The sequence below is a fragment of the Brassica napus genome, chromosome C6, assembly GCF_020379485.1.
Source record: "Brassica napus cultivar Da-Ae chromosome C6, Da-Ae, whole genome shotgun sequence".
NCBI lineage: Eukaryota > Viridiplantae > Streptophyta > Magnoliopsida > Brassicales > Brassicaceae > Brassica > Brassica napus.
In genome coordinates this window covers 46,081,359-46,099,127 of record NC_063449.1, presented here as the reverse complement: position 1 = coordinate 46,099,127, position 17,769 = coordinate 46,081,359, and the positions used below count along the sequence as shown (strand labels likewise).

General features: G+C 39.3%; 4 protein-coding genes and 1 non-coding gene across 6 annotated transcripts; 3 read left to right on the top strand and 2 right to left on the bottom strand.

Moving 5' to 3' along the window:
- The first annotated feature begins 578 nt into the window (after window positions 1-578).
- LOC106402374 (GDP-mannose transporter GONST3) lies at window positions 579-2,223 on the top strand. Its single transcript, XM_013843083.3, has one exon. It carries the CDS (start codon window positions 942-944, stop codon window positions 2,049-2,051), a length of 1,110 nt encoding a protein of 369 aa, XP_013698537.1. The 5' UTR covers window positions 579-941; the 3' UTR covers window positions 2,052-2,223.
- Window positions 2,224-2,382: 159 nt separating this feature from the next.
- Window positions 2,383-2,464, bottom strand: TRNAS-UGA. The gene has a single exon. It is a non-coding gene; the product is annotated as a tRNA-Ser (tRNA).
- A 219-nt stretch (window positions 2,465-2,683) lies between these two features.
- LOC106406238 (protein FAR1-RELATED SEQUENCE 4-like) lies at window positions 2,684-5,985 on the bottom strand. 2 transcript variants are annotated; one of them, XM_013846859.3, is made up of 4 exons: window positions 3,534-5,985; window positions 3,358-3,419; window positions 3,130-3,189; window positions 2,684-3,014 (listed from the first exon to the last, which is right to left on the bottom strand). In XM_013846859.3, the coding sequence occupies exons 1-4, from the start codon at window positions 5,356-5,358 to the stop codon at window positions 2,877-2,879; spliced, it is 2,085 nt and encodes a 694-aa protein (XP_013702313.2). In that variant the 5' UTR covers window positions 5,359-5,985; the 3' UTR covers window positions 2,684-2,876. The 2 variants fall into 2 exon arrangements, with proteins under 2 accessions (XP_013702313.2, XP_013702312.2); XM_013846858.3 differs by having other exon boundaries at window positions 3,358-5,985.
- A 935-nt stretch (window positions 5,986-6,920) lies between these two features.
- LOC106403022 (cyclin-B2-4-like) lies at window positions 6,921-9,482 on the top strand. The gene is made up of 11 exons (XM_013843861.3): window positions 6,921-7,109; window positions 7,225-7,279; window positions 7,358-7,484; window positions 7,579-7,693; window positions 7,800-7,922; window positions 7,999-8,145; window positions 8,249-8,338; window positions 8,426-8,650; window positions 8,726-8,824; window positions 8,889-9,067; window positions 9,157-9,482. Exons 2-11 carry the CDS (start codon window positions 7,225-7,227, stop codon window positions 9,290-9,292), a joined length of 1,296 nt encoding a protein of 431 aa, XP_013699315.1. The 5' UTR covers window positions 6,921-7,109; the 3' UTR covers window positions 9,293-9,482.
- Window positions 9,483-10,318: 836 nt separating this feature from the next.
- LOC106404740 (ATP synthase subunit gamma, mitochondrial-like) lies at window positions 10,319-15,965 on the top strand. The gene is made up of 6 exons (XM_013845425.3): window positions 10,319-11,870; window positions 13,976-14,976; window positions 15,054-15,211; window positions 15,314-15,439; window positions 15,538-15,657; window positions 15,752-15,965. The coding sequence occupies exons 2-6, from the start codon at window positions 14,835-14,837 to the stop codon at window positions 15,890-15,892; spliced, it is 687 nt and encodes a 228-aa protein (XP_013700879.1). The 5' UTR covers window positions 10,319-11,870; window positions 13,976-14,834; the 3' UTR covers window positions 15,893-15,965.
- Window positions 15,966-17,769: the final 1,804 nt, after the last annotated feature.

The window sequence follows — 17,769 nt, the reverse complement described above, 5'->3', positions numbered from 1 at the left end:
CAGAAATCCATCAAACCTTACCATCTTTTATCAGAGATACTTTACCCAATACGCCATGATAACAGCTCATAAAGAGAGGTTAAGATTGAATTTATGGTGAAATAAGTTTCCGGTCAATAATCAAACGGGGTTGAGACAAAGCAAATCTGTGAAAAGCTGGTGATAAAATACAACTAAAACTCGCACCCGGTATCAAGATCATGACTTATTATCTTCAATCAAACTGAGAGAAAGAGATGAACTTGAGGCTCTGCTCAGAATTGATGAAGAAGCACTTCAAAAATGCAAAAGAGATGAATCTGAAGAAAAAAAAAAAAGCATGAGAGATGATTATCTGGAAAAATCAAAAGAAATGGGAAAAATAACGATCGCAAGAGAGAAAATCTTGGAAACAATTTTTACATGGATAAGTGATGATTGAATACATATCCTCATGTTTAAGAAAAACAAATTATTATTTATGTAAGACGGCATGTGTAGACACAGGGGTATGGTAGGTATATTCGAAAGTTAAACAATACACATACCACATAGCTAATTAATCTTTATTTCGTGTATATGGAATGCAATTGCTCTTTATTTTAAAAAGAAAATTTTATTTTGACAACCACAATTAAGCTGAAACTAGAAAGCATTATTGATTAATATGCACACCCTTTTTTTTTTTTTTGAACAAATTAATATGCAAACTCTCCAACAAAAAAAAAGAAGTTATTTTATGCTTTAGCCCTAAATAGCTTCTTCACCGACGGTTTGCTCTTCCTCACTCTGCGACGCGTTCTCTCAATCACTGAATCACTCACTCTCTCAACAAACCCCAAAGAGCTAACCTTTCTTCGATTCTCCCTCTTAGCCAACGCTCGAGAACATATTCACAACCCTAAAGTTCCCACCTTTGCCCAGATTCGCCGAGATCTCCCCCGATTCGATTTCAATTCAATATGCCGACGAACGACGAAGAAACCGCGAATCCAATCACAACAGATCCAAAGCACGAGACTTGGCGCACCCTCCTCCTCCGCCAAGCCTCCGTCTACGGCGTCGCCGCCGGCTACTGCATCTCCGCCTCGCTCCTCTCCATCATCAACAAATGGGCCATCACCAAGTTCCCCTACCCCGGCGCCCTCACCGCTCTCCAGTACCTCACGAGCTTCGCCGGCGTCGTCCTCTCCTCCCAGCTCGGCCTCGTCGAGCACGACCCGTTGACCCTCTCCACCATGTGGAGGTTCCTCCCCGCGGCGATGATCTTCTACCTCTCCCTCTTCACCAACAGCGAGCTCCTCCTCCACGCCAACGTCGACACCTTCATCGTCTTCCGCTCCGCCGTCCCCATCTTCGTCGCCGTCGGTGAAACCCTCTTCCTCCGCCAGCCGTGGCCTAACGTCAGGACCTGGGGAGCTCTGGCCACGATCTTCGGAGGGAGCTTTCTTTACGTCTTAACCGATTATCAGTTCACGGTGGCTGCGTACGCTTGGGCGGTGGCGTATCTCGTCTCTATGACGATAGACTTTGTTTACATCAAGCACGTGGTGATGACGATTGGGCTGAACACGTGGGGGCTCGTGCTTTATAACAACCTCGAGGCGCTTCTTTTGTTTCCGATCGAGTTGCTTATAATGGGGGAGTTGAAGAGGATTAAGCACGAGATTACGGTAGAGTCTGATTGGTATGAGATGGAAGTGGTGTTGCCTGTGGGGCTGTCGTGTTTGTTTGGCTTGGCGATTTCCTTTTTTGGATTCTCGTGTCGGCGCGCTATCTCCGCGACGGGGTTTACGGTTCTTGGGATTGTGAATAAGTTGCTGACGGTTGTGATTAATTTGGTGGTGTGGGATAAGCATTCGACGTTTGTGGGGACTTTGGGGTTGTTGATTTGTATGTTTGGTGGGGTTATGTATCAGCAGTCTACTGTCAAGAAACCGACACAAGAAGCTAAACCGCAACAAGAGCAAGACGAGGAAGAAGAGAAGTTGCTGGAGATGGCGGAGAACAAGGAGAGTAGTGACTGCGTTGTTGAAGTAAAGGAGGGTGTGAAGTCAGAAGAGGAAGTATGAATCATATCCATCTAGTGAAGATGTTTTTTTTTTCTGGGTAAAGAACTATATTTGTAGTTAGTGGTTATGCAATTCTTTTGTAACTAGGAGGTATAAGAGTACTGCTTTATTTTTGTGGTTGAAGTAAGAACATGATCCAGAAGTGGAATAATATTGTTTTCTTGTTTACATTTTTGATGTGGTTCAAAACTAAGATTTGCTTTCATTCACAATGTGATGATTGTTATATGCATTTGTTCGATTTTTCTGGACCTGAGTTAAAGACATTCTTGTTCGTTCTCTTTATGTTGAGATTAAAAGAAAATGTTTTACGTGGAAAAAAAAAACATATCGTCAACAGCAGGGTTCGAACCTGCGCGGGCGAAGCCCAACAGATTTCAAGTCTGTCTCCTTAACCACTCGGACATATTGACTTTGATGATTGGCACTCAACATGAAGGTAATTATACTATATGTACACGATTAAAAAAGACCAATAAAATTAGCAGATGAGTTCTTATCATATGTTCATGTAATGTTTAAATGGTTTATCGAACTAAGCCAAGTCCTGGTATGGTGCAAGCTTTCATTATTCACAATGATTCAGGGGCTTGAAAAAATAGTTCATGAGCTTTCTCCAACTCTGCTTTGCATTTACCAAACATGACAATTTCATTAGCTTATACATGCAGACGCCTATCCGTGCATCAGGTTTATCAACAGACACATACACCCTTTACTCTATTACAAGGCAACCAAAAAAATAAGGCGTTGAACAAGGAGAGTAGGAGATACATTACACATACAAGAACCTATCAAGTTTGTTGGCTGTCTTTGTTTTTACTTTCACCCAGGGGGATTGTTCTGATGCATATTTGTAGCCTGAATGTTGTGGAACTCCGTGGGGATCACGTTTTGAAACACTGCTGGGATCGTGTTGTGAAACTGCGCTGCTAATCCCGCCTGAAACGGTCTTGGACCAGCCTGCAATTGAAAAGAAAAAACACTCATAACATCTTTGTTTGAAGTTATTTTTACAAGTTCAACTAAATGTTACCAAGTAGTTTGCATTTGAGTCCATATAGGAAAATAGACGTACCACAACATGTTGAAACCCTTCTTGGCTTCCCTCCCCAACATTTCCAGATTCCGTCACATGCTGCACCAACGAAGAAAGATCAATGAAATGTACACAAACATGCTACTCATAGAGAAAAAACTGTTGTTCATCGTTCTTGGCCGTGTGTGATTTCATAATCTATAGAGGACACAAAACATTAACTGATGATTATGATTCCATAGTGTAAAAGAGAAAGCTAACCACCACCTTTGCCTTCTTAGATGTATTGTTTAGACTACTTCTCTTCTCCTTTATGGTTTCACCTTGCCCTGCAGCATTGCCCACATGCTGAATGTTATGTTCGAGTCCAATCTGCTTCGATGTGGATCCATATTGATTGTTTTCATGGATATGATCTATGGTGGGATGTTCGATGGTATTACCTTTAATAGCACATAGTTTAAAAGCTTCTTTCATCGCAAACATGGCGACATCATAACTCTCTTGCGAAAGAGACCCTTCTTCTCCTAATATAACAGCTCGCCGACAAAGATCATTGAACCGACGGATATTACACTGCACAAGCTCAAGGTTCCCGCTGATCTGATGCCTGTTCCTAGCTGCGTTTGTCCATCTCTGCAACACGTAGTTTATCGGAATGGTGAAAACGCCAGACATCTGGAGAACAACAATCGCGTGTCTACACAGATACCCCTTGTACTCAAACGAACGGCAAGAGCAGTAAATATCCGACTTCGATTCATCCCACTCCACCAGATACTTCTGATCATCTTCAAAGTCCTTAACACTGTAAGTCGTCCCTCCCTCGCTCTCCTTCGTCAAATGACAAGCAGCAGCGCCAAGAACCTCGACCTGAAACCTCCTGAATACCACGTGAGTGTACACAAGCAGCACCTGCTTCTCAAACGGCGACGGAGACTTCAGCTCAGGCGCTTCATGCCAAGCGTCGAAATCAGCTTTGGCTTCCTCTTCGTACCTATCCTCTAGCATCATCCCATACCCTTCTAAGAAATCCTTAAGCGAAGTCTCACACTGAACATACCTATCAAACATAGAGTTCACACTCTCCGAACGGTAACGCGTTGACATCCCAGCGAACGTCACTCCCCTCATAAACGTAGGCGCCCATAAGCTACGCTCGTCGTACAAACACCTCATCCACTGAACATCCCTGAGATGAAACTTATCTATCAGCTTCACCCACCTCCTGTCAAACTCCTCCCCAGACCACGAACCGTACACACACTTGAAAAACTTCTTCAAGAACGCGTCTTGCCACATCCCCCAGTAATCAAGATTCCGAGGGAACCTGTCAAGAACATACCACAAGCAGTAACAATGACGAGTCTCCGGCAAGACAGCAGACACCGCTGCTTTGATACCATCGTCTTGGTCAGTAAGCATCACTCTCGGCATCAAACCACCCATCGCCATTAACCAAGACTCCATCAACCAAACGTAACTATAAACACTTTCATCCCCAACCAACGCGCATCCTAGCAGCACGGGCTGCACGTGATGGTTAACGCCAACGAAAACAACGAGCGGGAGTTTAAACTTACTCACCACATAACTCGTATCGAACGAAACGACGTCGTTGAAGCTCTTATAATCATCAATCCCTTTAGCATCGACCCAGAACACATTCCTCAAAACATTATCCTCATTAAAATCAACGGCGTAGAAGAACTTGTGATTCTCTTCCTGCATACGTGTCAAAAACTCGAGAAGGATCTGCGCGTCGCGAGATTCGATCGCGAGCCTCCGTCCTCTATCGTGCTGATTATTATTATTCCGAATGTAACCGTCTAGAAACGCTAGATCGTGATAAGCGGTGAGATGCTTCGAACAATCAGCCAACGGATTATTATTGCTCCTCTTATTCCTCCGGAGACGAGGATCTGAAGATTCGACTCGGTGGCTCCGGAAGAAATGAGACTGTTCCGGTAAGAGCTCGTGGTTGTGCTCCTCGACGAAGCTGTAGACGTACCACTTGCCGTCGGGGCGGCGTTTCACGTGCATGCTCGCCTTGCAGCCGATCTTGGGGGAGGCTCTAGGGTTGATCGCGTCGTCGGATTGCTGCTTGGTTCCGTAGCGGATGCAGGAGAATTTGGCGTCGATGAACTCCTTGGAGGCTCGCGATCTCCGGCTGCTTAGCTTTGCCGTTCCGAAGCCGGCGGATTTGGCGTAGTCTTTGTAGTAGGTGTAGGCGTCTTCGTGGGTGTCGAACTCCATTTGGGAGAACATTTTGAGCTCGTATTCGATACGGATCGGGTGGGTGGAACAAGGGGGGAGAGATTGAGTGAGTTAGAGTCAAGAATCGAAGAGCAGATTCATCGTCTTTACCAAAAAAAAAAAAAATGGGGAAATGGTTTTAGAAAGATCCGTAGAAACTCGAGAGTCGAGAGTGTGAGATGGTGGAAGGAGAAAGTAAAAAGCTCGAGAGTATTGGGCCGTATTGGGCATCATTAATGGGCTTTGGGTTTTCTGAAGGTACTTACTTGGGTTTGTTTTGCTAACCGGATTATTTTTATTTCTGCTTAACAGTTTATTATTGATTATGGATGTATTTTTTTTTTTTTGATAACCGGCGTGTTCGGTGGGTCGAGACCCAATCAACTAATCTTTCTGGGGGCCTGTCTATCGGCACCAGGCAGACCCGGTTATTCGCAATAGGAATTAGATATTCATGTCGCCTGACCACACAAACAGATAAATCTATTTCGAAGCTCAAGCTCGCCGTACCGCTCAGTTATGGATGAAATTTGGAAAACAAATTGTTATATAGAATAGAAGTATATATATGTTTTTTTTATCAAAAGAAGTATGTATTGTATATGTATAAGATATAAAGAAAATATTTTTAAAATAATTTAGGATGTATTTCCTCCGTATTTATTTCTCTTTTAATGAATTGAATATATTTCATGGCTAAACAACCATTTCAAATGTCGCATGATTGATCAAAAGAAAAAAAAATGTCGCATGACAAAATATTAACCATATCAAAAAATTTATAGCAATTGCTAACTTTGATTTTATTTCATTAGCAATCAACTTACCGCATCTTTTAATGATGAAACATTTTTTTGAGCAAAGATGAAACATTTTCTTAAACATTGGTTCTATGATAGTTTCATTGAGGTGACATATTTAACAACAAATTCATTATGATTTGCACAAAGCAATAGTGATTTATCACATAATCATGATGACCACCTAGAACTACAACTATCTCAGTCTTAAGAACTATCTATAAAAATTAGTATGGACAAAAAAAAAAACAGCGGAAAACACTAATAAATGACTACCGTTGGAAAAATACACTATTGTTAAATAACAACCGGTTTATAACCATTGACTATTGAGTGTGGTAGTAGTAAGACTTCCAATAAAAAGAAAAGCAAAAAGGTTAAGAGCCGTTAAGCTCTTTTTTTCTGCTCTTTGGTATTTTGAAAATTTCAAGCTATGGTTTATATAACTAAAGTCATATATAATCTTGGTTACATTAAGTTATAAATACCTGAAAAAAAAACTAAATATAGTTAATACTTAATACTACTACTATTTTGGAAACATTAATAACGAGGCGGTTGGTAGTCGTCTGGTCGGTGATAGTGAAAATACATTGGATCATGGTAGTAATAATAATAAAGGAAGAAAATAACAGTGAATTTGAAAACATAGCCGTTGGGTTCCCAGATTCCAAAAAGAAGGCGAGCCTTTTTTTCTTCATCATCACCAGGGTTTTAGTTGATGCTTCATCCAACGGCTCAGATTAACTAGCCGTTGATTTAAAAAATAAAATAAACAAACATATATTTGTCTTTGCACAGACAGACATACGCCCTATCTTCACGTCCTTCAAATCTTGATTCACTCTCCAAATCCTCTCCTTCTTGCAAGAGAGAGACAGAGATCGAATCTGTTTCTGTTTGCTCTTATGGGACTTTGCTGCTGATCGATTTTGGAAGGGCTCGTTGAATTGAAGGCTAAAGGTGAACACTTTAAAACCTTGATTTCATCTGGGTTTTGTGATTAGATTCTTTAATCGCATCAAAGACCCAATTTTTATAATTTGGAATTGCTTTGTTTCTGCGTGATCATCACCAGATGGGTGGATCAGACGAGAACAGACACGGAGTGATCGGACCCATGAACCCGCAAGGTATATAATCTGAATCAAAACAAGAACACTAATCTTTTGGTTCGGTTCTGTTTTAAATGACTTTGTTGTTAAATGAAGGTGGTTTACGAGGAGGAAAGGCGAATCCGGGGAATGGGCAGACACGAAGAGCGCTGAGTAACATAAACAAGAACATCATCGGAGCTCCGGTTTATCCTTGTGCTGTCAACAAGCGACCTTTGTCTGAGTAAAGTCTATATAATTACAAAATTTTGTGAGTCATTTAATCCTAAAGAACTAATCTTTATTCTCTTTCTCTGATTTTGTTTTTGTTTTTTCAGGAAAAATGTGATGTGTCACAAGAAGATTCTTCCACCACCTGTTCCAGTGCATCGACCAATCACTAGGAAGTTTGCTGCTCAATTAGCTGAGAACAATCCCCAAACCAAGAAGGAGGTAGGTACCTTTTCATTAATTAACATATCTATTATAGTGAATGTGTTAATATGTATGACTTATGTCAAGGTCTGATCTCAAGGTGATGTGTTTATGTTATGGTTAGGAAACCAAGAGCGAACCAGTAGATATAATCATAATAGATGTGGAAGAAGAGGAAGATGGAGACTTTAATGAGCCAATGTTTGTTCAGCACACCGAAGCCATGCTTGATGAAATCGACAGAATGGTAACATTTCAAAACCTTCGATTTTCTTGTCTGATGTATAACGCCGTGAGTAACAATTACTTTTTGTTTTGTGCAGGAAGGTATTGAAATGGAAGATTCAAATGATACTGAAGAAGAAGAAGAAGAAGAGGCTGTGATGGATATAGATAGCTGTGACAAGAAGAACCCTCTAGCTGTTGTTGATTACATTGATGACATATATGACTTCTACAAGAACAATGAGGTAAGAAGCCCTTCTTGGTGTACTGTTTCTATATGTAGATGTTCATTCTTGTCTCAAAATCACTGATTGATAACCATTCGATTGTTTTTTTATTTTTTTGCAGTGTCGTAGCTGCGTCCCGCCTAACTACATGGAGAATCAACCTGACATTAACGAGAGGATGAGAGGGATCCTTGTTGATTGGTTGATTGAGGTTAGCTTCTTTTGTTTTGTTTCTTGGAGATAGCTTTGGCAAATGCAAACGAACCATTGTTTTGACTGTGGAACACTTGTGGAGCAGGTACATTACAAGTTTGAGCTGATGGAAGAGACGTTATACCTCACGATCAACCTCATAGACCGGTTCCTCGCGGTTCATCACCACGTCGCAAGGAAGAAGCTTCAGCTTGTTGGTGTAACAGCGATGTTGCTAGCTTGCAAGTACGAGGAAGTATCGGTTCCTGTTGTGGATGATCTCATCTTGATCTCAGACAAGGCTTACACTAGGAGAGAAGTTCTTGACATGGTAAATAAACTTCGGATGCTCTCAATTAATGTTTAGGATGATCATTTGTGTTGATGGGGTTTGTGTTTCTTGCAGGAGAAGTTAATGGCTAACACCTTACAATTCAATTTCTGTCTGCCAACTCCGTATGTGTTCATGAGGAGGTTTCTCAAAGCTGCACAATCTGATCAAAAGGTTTGTTTATTATCTTAAATAGAATCATTATCATGAGGTGTGATGATAAACATGTATGTTACAGGTTGAGCTGCTATCATTCTTCATCGTTGAGCTTTGCTTAGTGGAGTACGAGATGCTTCAGTACACTCCTTCTCAGTTAGCTGCTTCAGCGATCTACACTGCTCAGTCCACGCTTAAAGGGTTCGAGGAGTGGAGCAGAACATGCGAGTTCTACACAGGCTACACTGAAGAAAAGCTCATGTAAGAAAGAAGTCTCACCAAGTTAAATATAAATTGAATACTTTCATTACAGGTTCTGAGATTTGTATTGTTTTTGATGATCAATACAGGGAGTGTTCGAGGAAGATGGCTGGGTTGCATCACGAGGCAGGGACAGGGAAGCTAACAGGAGTTTACAGGAAATACAACACATCCAAGTTTGGTTATGCTTCAAGATCTGAACCTGCTGGTTTCCTTCTTCTGTAAGGTTCATCATGTCACAACGGAATCAGAACATAACAATGAAGAGAAAGAGCCAAACACATCTCTGTGTGGTTTCAGTCTATCTCTCTCTGTATAACATGTCACTGTCTAGTGACATTATAACACAAAACTAGTCTCTATTTCTCATGAATGTTTTCTTTTTATTGAAATAAGATTGGTGGTATATGTCTTATTTTACAAAGAAAAAAAAGAAGGATTATAAAATATATACAAAAGAAATCACAAAGACTCAAGTTCGACCAATTAGTAGAAGTGTACAACAAGGCAACACAAATAACTTTTTTATAGAAAGCTAGCTCGTTCCCTGCATTGGTTTAAAGAACGGAGTGCGTTTTTCTCGCAACTCTTACATTAGTTAATTTTAAATTTAATCAATCAAAAAGATAATACTTTTTAAAATCTCTAACGTGACAGCATTCGACTGGATAAGTATAAAAAAACTTGTTCGGATGACATTGACTAATCGTCTACTACATTGCCCGTTGACTTGAATACGGAAGACGTTATGTATTTTTTGTTGTTTCAGACTTTGCTTATAAGACTCTTTGATTAGTTTTTAGTTACTAGTATCAAACAAAAAGAGAAGATGGATACTGCGAAAATGTGTCTGTGCTTATTATCAGTAACGTTGCTGCTTTTGTCTTCTACTGAGAACTCGTTCGTCACACCTTTACCAGCCGGTGAGTCAAGCTGTGTGGTTTGTTTTTACTCTCTTTTTATTTACAACTTAGTCGACAAAGCTAAAGAACAGTAGCTTACTATCCATATAAAACCACAAACCCATTTAGGAGTTCAGTTAAAAACTTCCTATTGCATCATTTCTCATTGCATAGTTCAGTTGGGAACTATAGACGGTCTAAAGAAAGATTTCAATAATTTGAGGGTTTCAATTTTCTTTTAACAAAGTTAGGAACTTATTTATATATGATTTTTTTTCCGGAAATTTTAGAGGCTTGAGGCGAATGTTTCATCCGAATTACCGTAGGACTGGTGGCCCTTAATGTCCTTGAGTTCTTAGGGAGAGAGCACAAATTGTTTGCAAGTGGTTTTATGTGTATGATTAATTAATTTATATATAAATGGTGCAGAGGAGACGTATCAAGCAAAAAGAAAAGGTGGAGCGAGAAGAATGATGATATACATGCCACCTAGCTTTTCTGGCCGTGCTTCCGGTCGCGGTCGTGGTTGGACCATGTCGACCAAACCATGAACTACCGATTACTTCATTTTAATTACAGCTACATATGTCCGATTAGTAACTTAAGCAATAAAATTGCTCTTAGTGAATTTATTTTATATAGAAAGTTAAAATCACTAAGACTTGATGTTCAATAGTAACCAACAAAATACAGAACTTGTTCCTTTCTCCTCTCTCTGGTTGTCTTCTTGTCCGAGATTTTACTTAAATGTGCCATAAGATGCATGAACGACAAAGCCGAAGATGGCTGCTTCCCCTGGATGCTGAATAGAATTGTCTCATAGCCGAAGAGCTATCTCCTCACAGGTGGCGCGCCTCCCCTTCCTCCTGTTCCATGCCCAAGTACCCTGAGCACTGATGACATGACCAATATTGAATTAGTTGCTTTAAATTTCCAAAACATTTGTTTATTGACAAGAGATATAAAGAATATTCTGATATAGCTGTTGGAGAAGAATTAAATAGATGCTCCGGGAATCGAAGACCTCTGCATGTTCAGTATTAGAGGCTCCTCCTCTGCATGTTTAGTATTTCAAATTAGAGGTTCCACTTTCTGTAGTATAAATATATGTAACCCTGTTATGAATAATTATAATCTAAGGGAATTCATTTTCTTCCAAGTTACTTTCTCTCTTAGTCTCAACTCTCTTTCTCTGTTTCTTGTTAAGGAATTATAACTTTCATTGCACCCATAGTTGTTAGTGATCATGGTATCCAAGTACGAAGAAATCTCAGTTCCTGCTGTTAATGATCTCATCTTGGTCTCAGACAAGGTTTACACTGGGAGAGAAGTTCTTGACATGGTAAATAAATGATCATAACAATGGTTTCTCTCAACATACTTTAAGATGGATCATTGTGTTGATGGGGTTTGTGTTACTTGCAGGAGAAGTTAATGGCGAAATACTTTGCAATTCAATTTCTGTTTGCCAACTCCATACGTGTTCATGAGGAGGTTTCTCAAAGCTGCACAATCTGACCAAGAGGTTTTGTATTATAACTTCTTTGATCATATCTTGAATATAATTCATTATCACGAGTTGTGACACGTGGAATATGTATGTTTCAGATTGAGCTTCTATCATTCTTCATCATCAAGCTCAGCTTAGTAGAGTACGAGATATGATGCTTCATTACGCTCCGTCTCAAATCGACAAGGTACCAAGGAATATAGCTAATAACATAACTGTAGTCTCTTTCTTTCTCATGCCAACAGCCATTTTTTGTTTTCTGGTACGCAGAGATCAATGGTGATTCAAGAAACGACTCAGAGAGAGAGAGAGAGAGAGAGCTTTGGCTGAAGCGGAATCTCTGGTTGAGAAAGAACTAGAAGGAGCCATCAGAGAGATTGTAGAAGTAGAGGTCAGTAACAATAATCTCCAACTTCCCATTAAACGTCTCAGAATTATATTTATTATTAGTTTGTTTGTAATATCATTTTTCAATTGACACAGACTTTTTTAAATGTTTCATATATTTATTATATATATTTATATAAAATAAAATTTTCATTATAATTTTCCTTCTGTAGGACCGGACAACCCCTAGTTATATATACTAGGAGTTGGTCCGCCCTACGGGTGAGTTTTAAGCTTTATACAAGAACTATAAAGCTAGAAAAAGAGAGAGACTAAAGCATGAACTTAGATAAAAGACAAAAACCGACCTTAAGAGTAGAGATTAACCTTCAAACCTGCAACAACAAACACGAAGCTTTTAATTAAAGGGAGTAGAGACGAAAAGAAAAACAAAAGAAGAAACAAAAGAAAAAAAACCCACCAAGAAGATGAAGAAACGGCAACCCTAAGTGTGTAAGAGATGTGTTTGAGGAGAATCGGAGAAGATATGAAGTGATAGAAACACAAAGCTTGTAGAGTTTTTTCTGTCTTTGAGGAGAATCGGAGAAAATACGAAGTGACAGAAACACAAAGCTTGTAGGGTTTTTCTGTATTTGAGGAGAATCGGAGAAGATATGAAGTGACAGAGACCCCTATGTATATATTGTGAGAGTCAAGAGAGGGTGTTGTGTACTATTAGGGTTTTGTTGTCTTTGGTTACTACACAAGAGGACAAAGTTCATGAACTTTTTTTAAAAAAAAATTGTAGTTTTGGTTTCTTTGTCAGTGTTTCTCGAATTGCATCATGACCTTTTGAATAATTTAAAATTTTATTTTATGTTTTTGATTAAAAAAAGTGAGAAAAAAGAAACAGTTTTATCTTGTACTACTGTACTGATACCTGCAGAAAGGAGGGAGGAAATTTTTTTTTGGTTTTAACCCTGGTGAAAAAGTTCTTTTAACCTTGGTGAAAAAGTTTTTTAAAAATACATTTTCCTTTAAAAAAACATTTTGAAAAATATTTAGAAAAAGGGGAAACAAACATCTCTAGAAAAATAGACAAGCATTCTTGTGTCTTCTTATGCAAATATTGAAACTTGTTGCTATTCGTGTTGTAGACACCAAGGCGAACAAAACCTGCCACTAATACGACGTCGTTATTTGCATAACATGTCACTGTTTCAATATTTGCATAAGACAGACAAGAATGCTTGCCTATTTTCCTAGAGATGTTTGTTTCCCCTTTTTTATTCCAATTCTACATATTTTCCCTAATGTTTTTTTAAAAGAACTTTTTCACCAAGGTTAAAAGAACTTTTTCACCAGGGTTAAAACAAAAAAACTTTTCCCTCCCTGCATGTATCAGTACAGTACAAGATAAAACTGTTTCTTTTTTCTCATTTTTTTTAATCAAAAACATAAAATAAAATTTTAAATTATTCAAAACGAAATGGTCATGAGGCAATTCTAGGGATATGAGTTTCACACTGACAAAGAAACCAAAAATACAATTTTTTTTTAAAAAAAGTTCATGAGCTTTGTCCTGTTGTGTGGTAACCAAATACAACAAAACCTTAACAGTACACAACACCCTCTCTTGACTCTCACAATATATACATAGGGGTTTCTGTCACTTCATATCTTCTCCGATTCTCCTCAAATACAGAAAAACCCTACAAGCTTTGTGTTTCTGTCACTTCGTATTTTCTCCGATTCTCCTCAAAGACAGAAAAAACTCTACAAGCTTTGTGTTTCTATCACTTCATATCTTCTCCGATTCTCCTCAAACACATCTCTTACACACTTAGGGTCGCCGTTTCTTCATCTTCTTGGTGGGTTTTTTTTCTTTTGTTTCTTCTTTTGTTTTTCTTTTCGTCTCTACTCCCTTTAATTAAAAGCTTCGTGTTTGTTGTTGCAGGTTTGAAGGTTAAACTCTACTCTTAAGGTCGGTTTTTGTCTTTTATCTAAGTTCATGCTTTAGTCTCTCTCTCTAGCTTTATAGTTCTTGTATAAAGCTTAAATCTCTATTTTGTTAATTTGTTGCTTTCGTCTGCCTTTAATGTTTATATTTTCATTTGAAAAAAAAAAACTGAAATGGTTATTAATTGATGTTATTATTTCCTCTTGCAGTATGAGTGACCGAGTAACCTATCGTGATATGGGGATCATGGAAGAGGTTCTCAATCAACGCCAAAAACAGGTGTGCTGGGCCATCAGCCTAACAAGACAGCTAGCAGCACTGCTCAAACTTCGTGGACAACTAAATATCAATGCAAGCCTGTCGATTCAGTATTTGATTAACAAAGTAGGGAGTTCACTTTTTGGAGCACAAATGCCGAGGCCATGGAATGGGTCCGTGAGGTCGTTGGAAACAGCTATCCCATTCCTGGTCAATGGGACAGTATTGGAGAATCTTGTTCCTCTGCGACAATTCGACCTACAGAGTTCAACTCCAGAAAATCATGTTCTTGGAGAGCGACGTTACAGAGCTGTACGTATTGTTGTACACCGTATCGACGAATACCGAGGTATTGTTTATTCTTGGCCCAGTTAAACCCAACGAGTTTTTCTAAAGACACATTAATATCAGCGGAGCTAAAAGACTTGAAAAAGCCCATAGTTTTATAGATATTGTTTATTTTCTGAACTTTATTTTTTCTAACTGTCAATTCTATTTTTTTTTTTAAAGATAATTTTTTCTTCTATTTCCAGATGAAGCGGCTTTTGAGGCAGATCTCCTGAGATGCCTTCACCAATCACCAGTAGCAGCGGTGATCAAACTTTACCCCTCTTATGGACATATTACTGGGAATCAAATCTACAGGCAACGTACTTCTGAGCGTGATGAGGCTACCCCACTCAAGCACTCCATGTTGTACGCATTTGGAACTCCCTATTGGGAATTCCAGGATTCATCCGGGAAACCAAAGGGAGGGGTGGCTACGTCAGAATAAGGAAGGGAGTTGGTTTGATAACAGAGTTTGTAGAGATGTTCGTAGTGGAAGAAGAGCCACGAAAGAAGAAGAGAAAGGCGGTATCTGTTGATGCTTCACACAAGAGACCAAAGAAGGTTCACAAAAGGCTGTCGCTAGGTCCGGGAAAACAGAGTAAAAGTCATAAGCTGTCTCAAGGTTTGTGTTGAATATTTATTATTGGGTTTGTGTTGTTTTCATCGTGTTTGATGGTCTCTGATGATATGATGTTATAGGGAGTAGTAATAGTACTAGCAGGGAAGCTGGAAGCTTTGTCCGACCCATCTCTCCGAAATCACTTGTACCTAGTGCTAGTGCCTTTGAGAATATGGGAGAATCAGATGATGATATTGCAGAGTTGGATGCTTCCTATTTGCAAACCAATGGGTACTTGGTGAGTGTCTCTTATTCAACTGATTCTTATTTCCAATTTTTTGTTGATTGAGTGGTGAGCGAGTAAAAAGGCTTACAAGTAAGTTGTTGTTTTTTTCTCTAGCCTCCGGATGCTACTGAAGAGCAGATATCTATGGCTGCTGCAAGCATGATTCGTTCACACAGTTTGTCTGAATTTGATGCTTTGTGCATTGTCTACAACAAGTTCCATTCTGTTTTGTCACCAGAGGTAAGTCACAACTTGTGACTCACAGGTGTGAAATATCTTAGCACTACGATTTATGCTTAGCATCTCACATATATTTATTCTTGTTTTTGCCTTGAAAGATTATCGAAAAGGAATCTGAAGTTGGAGGCAAACTCGGTGAACTTGACTCATGCGAGATTGAAGCTGGTGAAACAAAGGGAGAGATTCTGCAGAATCTGGCTGAGTTCCAGTTCTCTTGTGTAAGTAACACAAATAAGATACAAACTTTGCTTTTATGGTTTATAAACGGATAGAAAGAAACATAGGGAGTTAATTATAAACTCTACGTTTTAGGTAATGTTCAATGCGGTGCTGGAGAATGCGTGTAGTGAGATGGGAGCTGGAATGTCTGCAATGGACAGCTCAAGCAGAAACGCAGGAGAAATGCTTGACCGTCTTACCCTCGCTTACAACAGAGAGCTTGAAGCTGCTTAAATAAGCTCGCTTGAAGCCGCTTAAATAAGCTCGCTTGAAGCCGCTTAAATAAGCTCATCATTGAGCGTGTTTTATTTTGAACTCTACTGTCGAGATCTTGTTCGTTGACGAAGACTAAACTGTTTATTGTCTGAACGCACCAATGTACTCTGTTTCCATCTCTCTTTCTAAGGAAGAACATGGCTTTTTCCACTTCATGACATGCGTTAATTATAATTACAACATGCTTTTATACAATTAATCCTTAATTAGGACTCCATCATTGATTATTTTTTCTAGTTGCATTTAAACTATCTGTCTCAGATTCTCCTGCAACCAAAACAAAAAAAAATATAATCCAGCAGGAGAGTACATTGGTGCGTTCAGACAATAAACAGTTTAGTCTTCGTCAACGAACAAGATCTCGACAGTAGAGTTCAAAATAAAACACGCTCAATGATGAGCTTATTTAAGCGGCTTCAAGCGAGCTTATTTAAGCGGCTTCAAGCTCTCTGTTGTAAGCGAGGGTAAGATGGTCAAGCATTTCTCCTGCGTTTCTGCTTGAGCTGTCCATTGCAGACATTCCAGCTCCCATCTCACTACACGCATTCTCCAACACCGCATTGAACATTACCTAAAACTTATAGTTTATAATTAACTCCCTATTTTTCTTTCTATCTGTTTATAAACCATCAAAGCAAAGTTTGTATCTTATTTGTGTTACTTACACAAGAGAACTGGAACTCAGCCAGATTCTGCAGAATCTCTCCCTTTGTTTCACCAGCTTCAATCTCGCATGAGTCAAGTTCACCGAGTTTGCCTCCAACTTCAGATTCCTTTTCGATAATCTTTCAAGGCAAAAACAAGAATAAATATATGTGAGATGCTAAGCATAAATCGTAGTGCTAAGATATTTCACACCTGTGAGTCACAAGTTGTGACTTACCTTTGGTGACAAAACAGAATGGAACTTGTTGTAGACAATGCACAAAGCATCAAATTCAGACAAACTGTGTGAACGAATCATGCTTGCAGCAGCCATAGATATCTGCTCTTCAGTAGCATCCGCAGGCTAGAGAAAAAAACAACGACTTACTTGTAAGCCTTTTTACTCGCTCACCACTCAATCAACAAAAAATTGGAAATAAGCATCAGTTGAATAAGAGACACTCACCAAGTACCCATTGGTTTGGAAATAGGAAGCATCCAACTCTGGAATATCATCATCTGATTCTCCCATATTCTCAAAGGCACTAGCACTAGGTACAGGTGATTTCGGAGAGATGGGTCGGACAAAGCTTCCAGCTTCCCTGCTAGTACTAGTACTATTCCCTATAACATCATATCATCAGAGACCATCAAACACGATGAAAACAACACAAACCCAGTAATAAATATTCAACACAAACCTTGAGACAGCTTATGACTTTTACTCTGTTTTCCCGGACCTAGCGACAGCCTTTTGTAAACCTTCTTTGGTCTCTTGTGTGAAGCATCAACAGATACCGCCTTTCTCTTCTTCTTTCGTGGCTCTTCTTCCACTAAGAACATCTCTACAAACTCTGATATCAAACCAACTCCCTTCCTTATTTTGACGTAGCCACCCCTCCCTTTGGTTTCCCGGATGAATCCTGGAATTCCCAATAGGGAGTTCCAAATGCGTACAACATGGAGTGCTTGAGTGGGGTAGCCTCATCACGCTCAGAAGTACGTTGCCTATAGATTTGATTCCCCGTAATACGTCCATAAGAGGGGTAAAGTTTGATCACCGCTGCTACTGGTGATTGGTGAAGGCATCTCAGGAGATCTGCCTCAAAAGCCACTTCATTTGGAAATAGAAGAAAAAATTATCTTTAAAAAAAAATAGAATTGACAGTTAGAAAAAATAAAGTTCAGAA

Excerpts from the sequence above, each read along its gene's own strand:
- LOC106404740 (XM_013845425.3), top strand. The coding sequence starts at position 14,835 with ATGTTCGTAGTGGAAGAAGAGCCACGAAAGAAGAAGAGAAAGGCGGTA. Across the intron at positions 14,977-15,053 it reads AAGTCATAAGCTGTCTCAAG|GGAGTAGTAATAGTACTAGC; the intron begins GTTTGTGTTGAA and ends ATGATGTTATAG. Across the intron at positions 15,658-15,751 it reads CTGAGTTCCAGTTCTCTTGT|GTAATGTTCAATGCGGTGCT; the intron begins GTAAGTAACACA and ends TCTACGTTTTAG.
- LOC106402374 (XM_013843083.3), top strand. The coding sequence starts at position 942 with ATGCCGACGAACGACGAAGAAACCGCGAATCCAATCACAACAGATCCA.
- LOC106406238 (XM_013846858.3), bottom strand. The coding sequence starts at position 5,358 with ATGTTCTCCCAAATGGAGTTCGACACCCACGAAGACGCCTACACCTAC. Across the intron at positions 3,190-3,357 it reads ATACATCTAAGAAGGCAAAG|CATGTGACGGAATCTGGAAA; the intron begins GTGGTGGTTAGC and ends TCGTTGGTGCAG. Across the intron at positions 3,015-3,129 it reads AAGGGTTTCAACATGTTGTG|GCTGGTCCAAGACCGTTTCA; the intron begins GTACGTCTATTT and ends TTTCAATTGCAG.
- LOC106403022 (XM_013843861.3), top strand. The coding sequence starts at position 7,225 with ATGGGTGGATCAGACGAGAACAGACACGGAGTGATCGGACCCATGAAC. Across the intron at positions 8,825-8,888 it reads CTGCACAATCTGATCAAAAG|GTTGAGCTGCTATCATTCTT; the intron begins GTTTGTTTATTA and ends TGTATGTTACAG. Across the intron at positions 9,068-9,156 it reads TACACTGAAGAAAAGCTCAT|GGAGTGTTCGAGGAAGATGG; the intron begins GTAAGAAAGAAG and ends TGATCAATACAG.